General features: G+C 36.7%; 1 protein-coding gene across 3 annotated transcripts in view; it reads left to right on the top strand.

Annotated features, from left to right (window-relative positions):
• Positions 1-919: 919 nt before the first annotated feature.
• The window catches only part of LOC111563872 (ATP-dependent 6-phosphofructokinase, platelet type-like), a 49,458-nt gene continuing 44,377 nt past the window's right edge, over positions 920-6,000 (top strand). The window contains exon 1 of one of the 3 annotated variants that reach the window (XM_055014541.1): positions 920-1,139. In XM_055014541.1, coding sequence (XP_054870516.1) covers positions 1,037-1,139 — 103 coding nt within the window. In that variant the 5' untranslated portion in view covers positions 920-1,036. The remainder of the gene's footprint in view (positions 1,140-6,000) is intronic. The other 2 variants (XM_055014542.1, XM_055014543.1) reach the window with 2 other exon arrangements.

The raw sequence follows: 6,000 nt of genomic DNA, 5'->3' as shown, positions 1-6,000 counted from the left end.
CCAGCCCCCACCACCCTGATGAGGATTCAGAGGTGTATAAATAATGGATGGATGGATGGATGGATGGAAATATGTTTTTATATATGAAACTAAAAAAAAAGCAAATACAGTTTGCTGTATTTACTTTTTGTATGTTTTTTATGAAAAAACATAAAGAAATGAAAATACATTCTGCTGTATTTTCATTTAATTTTTTTCATTAAACCATAAAAAAAAGAAATGTAGTTTGCTGTATTTTGCCTTACAAATAACTAGCTTTTATTGGAGTAAAATACGACTATTCTCCTCTAAATTTATTATCAGCAAGTCAATTAATAACACATTTAAACCTTTTGATTCCTCTAACACACTGATTTTCTAACAAAATGACTGAAATCAGCATCTCATCTTAACAATATTCAACAGACAAAATGGGACACCAAAATTTTTTAAAATTGATTTTCATGATTTTGATATATAACTGCGTCTCATTACTGAATAAAACAGAACCAAGCTGTGGATGTTTGTGTTTAGATTTCTAAAGTTTATCAGAACGTTCTTATTTCAGGTGTGATTCTGGCATCAAATTCCCTTTTTGATGCCACTTTTACAGCATTTAAACAATGTGAGTTTTTATTTTTTTCATCAAATTACTTTTCAGCAACATGTACGTTTCAGTTTTGGGATGTTTTTCATGTGTTCATTGAAATCAGACTCACTGTACAGGTTTGTAATTTGATTTTTCAGTGATATTTCAGCCTCCCTGCGTTGGGATGCTGCATGTTTTGTAACATGTACATGCAGAAGTGTGCGCTCCATCTGTATGTGGTGCAGTGAGTCCTCTGTCAGCTGCAGGATCTCTGCTGGAGGAGGTGTGTTCGTGCTGGAGGTGTGTTCGTGCTGGAGGTGTGTTCGTGCAGCAGGAGGGCGGAGACTCTGCGGTCCTCCTCCTGAGTCTCAGCCTCAAACATCCTCACAGTCTCCGGCTGGATCCACTGCGCCTTTCGCTTCTGTCTTTCTTTAATCTGTCATCTCGGCAGACGGCAGGTGGACAGACATGGCCGGAGCACCGAAGCGGCAGGACACCCGCAAATTCTTCGAGAATCTGTCCGGAGCTGGGAAATGCATCGCGGTGCTGACCAGCGGAGGAGATGCCCAAGGTAAGGCGGGGCGCTTCCATTATCGGACAGAGGTTTTCTGCACATTTAAAACCTCAACATGCTGCAAAAAACAACTGAAAAATCAACTTCAACTGTCGAACCTCCTCTCTAACATCTCTCAGCTTCACCCAGACTGCAGTAATTGTATTCATTTTTCCAATGGTACAGATGCTCCAATGCAAGTTCACATCATATTGTTGGCTTTCTGTTGCTTTGACAGTTTTGCCGTTTAGAAAACATCATTTCTCACATTTGGTGAAGATTTTTCCATCATTAGCTGCAGAAATTAAACAGTAACAGAACAGATATAGATGCGTCCGATAATGGACGCATGGCAGCAAGCTGGTGTGAAGCTCCTGTTGAGCTCCATCAAGTTCAAACTGATTTATTCCCATCACATTTACATAAATAAATCTCTTTTCCGTGTAGTTTTTTCATGGCAGCTCATTCCTGGTATTTATTTCTGGATGCTGCAGTGTTCTGGGGTGAAGTTATAGAGACACCTGTTCAGCTGCTCCTCTTAAAATCTGCACCAACATCAACAGGTGCTCCTTTACGTAACACTTATTTACTCTTTTCACGCATTTTTTCATCACCTGGCACCTTGAGGTGTGGCGCAGGTTCAGTGCGCGTCCCTGTGCGCATCCCCGGGCCATGTGATCTAATCATTAACCCTCATTGATCAGTGAGGACTGGAGGCTGGAGGCCTCAGGACTGGATCTAAATGCACCGAGAACTGTTTGTTCCCATCATGTAGATGTGTTTTATTTTCTCCTCGTTTTATAATAAAAATCCCAAATATTCTCATCAGATCTGTGAACATCTGTACGGGTTAAAGTTTCCTCCAAAGAGTCTGATCTGATTTATCTGCAGCTTTAATCAATTCGCTACTTTGCTCAGAGGAGAAATAAATAAATAAAGCCTCATACATGCCAGTGGATGCGTAAACACGTGTCCTGCATCACGGAGGATGAGTCGTGAGAGGACCAGCGTCAAGTCACCGCCTTAAAACAACCCACTTCCGTTTTCTCCCGTCGCAATAAAAGCGCGTTTGCGCCAGTTTGCTTTGCGGTGCTTTTATTTTGAATGAGATGTGTAACGACTTCCTGTGTAATCTCTCGGACGCTTTATGTCGCCTACGTGAGGAGCGGCGAGTAAGCAGGGATGTGTGATGTGTTAAAGGGAAGGAAAAGGGGAATTAATGTGGATTTACTCTCATTTTATTCTTTAAATGAGTTGATATGTTATAAATAAATACTCACCAAGTGTCTCCAGTGAGAATAAAATGTGAATTTGGTGTTTTTATCACTAAAACCATCCCTTTAGTGTGCACATTAAACCTCATTGGTAGTGTGTATTTGCAGCAACCCTCCCTGGTTTATCAGCATTGTGACATTTACTGCTGTTACATAAGCTGCTGAGTCTATAGGCTGATATGAGGGATGCACCAGAGCCTGAGCTTTGTGGTAACACCGTGTTCCAGCATAGCTTCCAGCAGCTGACGGTTATTTATAACTGCACCTTGAAACGTGCAAATGATTCACAGAGTCATGAGGTGAGAGGACTTTTCTGATGTGGAATCAAACTGAACGAGCAGAAAATGAAGACATTTCTGCGTTTGAAGCCACTGACTGTCTGGAGGAGATCTCAGCTGTAAATGTGTAAAATATGCAGCAGATGAGATGAAACTGAACCATATTGGGAAAGAAATGTAATATTTTCTGCCATTTTTTGTTGCGATATGCAATAATGGAGTAACTCTCTCTATTTGGAAAGATTTGCCTTGAAAATTAACCCTTAGATGCACGACTGATTGGACTCTACACTTTTCCATAAGTGGATCCAAAGTGAGAATCAATGTGTTTTTATAGCATTTTTTGTCGTTTTGGTTGAGAATAATAATTTGTATTATTGTTTGTATTATATTTTTGCCGACACAAGAATGATTTCATGTTTGAAATATGTTTGTTTTTCACTTTATAACAGATATTGAACATTTTGATAATTCATAAAGGAGAATATTACACAGAACAGCAATAGAAGAATGCCAACATCCATTTTGCTGACATTTTTCTGCTCTTTTGCAAGTTTGTGCATCACCTCTTGTATGATATAATCAGTGATAAAGAGCTTGGGGTTGTAACACTAATATCACAATGTCTTTAAAAGTATAAAAGGTAACTTAAAAAATTAAATGCATTGATATCAAAAACATGTTTTTGAGCAAAGCCTGGAATATGAAATGATAAAAACTTTTCATAACAAAGATATTGTCAGAAAACGTTCTCGCCGCCTCATTTTTGACTCATTTATGCATCTAAGGGTTAAAAAAGGTACATAAAAAAACTTTTAAAAATGACCTTTCTAATACAATGTAACGCTAACAAAGGAACCTGAACTAGATTTTTGCTTTGTATTACATTTAAATGTGACTCATCATATAGAGCTGTGATTTAAATTGTCAAACTCTTAAACTGTGTAGCATATTTTTGGTCGACTTCTTCGTTTCTGTAGCCGAAATGTTTCCACGCAACTGACTTTTCTTTATTTTTGCAACCAAATCTTCCTTTTCAGGATTTCTTTCTTGTTCTTTGCTCGTTTCGTTGTGTACCTTAGAAGGCTGCAAACTCAGTTTCTTGTGAATAAAGTTTAAAAACCACTCAGTTTATCCAGGAACCCTTTAATAACCTTATGTTCTACCAAACTTCTCTAATATTTTAGTTACTAAAATTATAATGGTGCAGATTTTCAGAGTAAATGTTGTGCACATCAGTGTCGATGCAGAAATGATCTCTCTCTCTATATATATATTTATCCATCTATCTATCTATATATTTATATAGATAGATAGATAGATAGATAGATAGATAGATAGATAGATAGATAGATAGATAGATAGATAGATAGATAGATAGATAGATAGATAGATAGATGTAACTGTAACAGACAATAATTTTCCCTTTTACTTTATGAAACCTGCCAATTACAACATATAAAACTTTCTTCGTGCTTAAGTATTCATTTATAATATTTATAGACATGAAACAAACTGAACAAGCTTAAGAAAACCATTTATACACACATCCTGCCTTGCACTAATTCTGATTACTAATGCAGATTATGTTGAATATTCAGACGTTATAATAAAACATCAACAATAAATACAAAGTCAGTTGAATGAAACTCAGCAAAGATGCAGAATATGTTCAATTTGTCGCCATCATCAGGATTTAAATTAAAATATCGGAACAAAACGGGAACATTTACAGTCAGACGTCTCCTGTCAGGCTTAAATTTTATTGTTTTGCATCCAAATGTTGCATCAAAGTAAAAGTAGGATGCATTATACATGAGAGAAAGTAGTTTTCTTATTTTGTAGAGTGAATATGCACATTTAAAAAACCATCAAATGTCTGTAAACACACAATATTGTGCATCAGTAAATGATTTTCCTGTTGTAATTAAAAGCCTGCTGCACTGTTAAAATAATGTATTTTTGAATCCTTATCGATCATTAATAAATGTTCCTGATATCTTAAAGTTTCTTGCGTGTAAAAATCACTTTTATTTGATTTTCTCAACTAGTCCAGTTTGACTTTTTGTGAGAAACTTCACTTTTACAACCTTCTTTTCTGAGACAAACTTTACAGGATTTTCTGCACCAGATGAAAAATGATTCCTGAGTTTATCTGCACACACTGAACCCATCGTGTTCATTCGCTGCGGGAGGCTGGAGGGAAAAACTCCTGATTTGTGACGAAACCTCGGAGCTCATCTGGATAAAAACACGAATAAACACATGAGGCAGCTGTAGGATGATAAATAAGATGTGTATGTTTGGTTTAACTCCATCATCTCACATCTTCTTCTCCATTTATCACATTTATTTTATGTAAAAATCCAATTAAATCCATTTTCAGGTGTTTGGGCAGATCCCCTCCAACCAATCAGCACTGCTCTGGTCTCCTAGCAACACTAACTCGTCCCGTTAGCATTCGGCTAACTGCCGAAAGCCACATCCAGGCGTCGTAGCTGTGAGGGAAACGCCGACCTCGATACATCTGTCCAGAGTTTAATGTCACAGCAGCTGCCTCGAGGTCGGCTGGAGAAACTATAAATATCACCAGAAACATTCACATAGAAAAATATCAGTTAAAATGAGGTTGAATCCTGAAAATGTCAGGTGTTATTAAGGTTAAATCTCCACTCGCAGAACTGAAACTATGAACCGCTTCATTAATTGGTTGACTCAATGAAAACTAATACTCAACTTTTTTACATATTTTTGTTTATTTTAGCTTCTTATTGAGCAGGTTTCTAGTTTTCGGACTACTTGGTTCTCATGAAACCCCTTTAGAACCCTCAGAGAACACCAATGTTGCCTGCCTGATCTCTTACACATTGAGGTTTTTAGATTATATAACATATTTTTATACATGAATCCAAAAAAAGGGAGATTTTTGACTTTTTGATGCACCTTGAACGACTCATCTGTGATGTCGGAAAATGTTAAAATAAATTAAATGTTCACAAGATTCTTCCAAATGATTCTGTTCTATGTATCTTATTTTGAAAATCTGCCAAAAGTTAAATGTTCTCGCAAGGTTCTTTAAAAATAGGAAATTCTTGTTTTTGACCAACAATCATCTGACAAACATTCGGCTGAACTGCAGGCAGTGTTTGCATAAAGTAGTGAGGAGGCAACACATAAACATGTAAATAACATGTAGAGCCACTGTGTTTTTTTGAAAATGGTGAAAAACATTACTGGAAAAATGTAGCACATGTTGATTCCATAAAAGTTTTGTTAAAAAATAAGCAAAACAATCGAATATTTTCTTATAATTTATGGCAAAATACC

The sequence above is a fragment of the Amphiprion ocellaris genome, chromosome 10 (genome assembly GCF_022539595.1).
Source record: "Amphiprion ocellaris isolate individual 3 ecotype Okinawa chromosome 10, ASM2253959v1, whole genome shotgun sequence".
Taxonomy (NCBI): domain Eukaryota; kingdom Metazoa; phylum Chordata; class Actinopteri; family Pomacentridae; genus Amphiprion; species Amphiprion ocellaris.
This window is presented reverse-complemented; position numbering and strand designations above follow the sequence as displayed.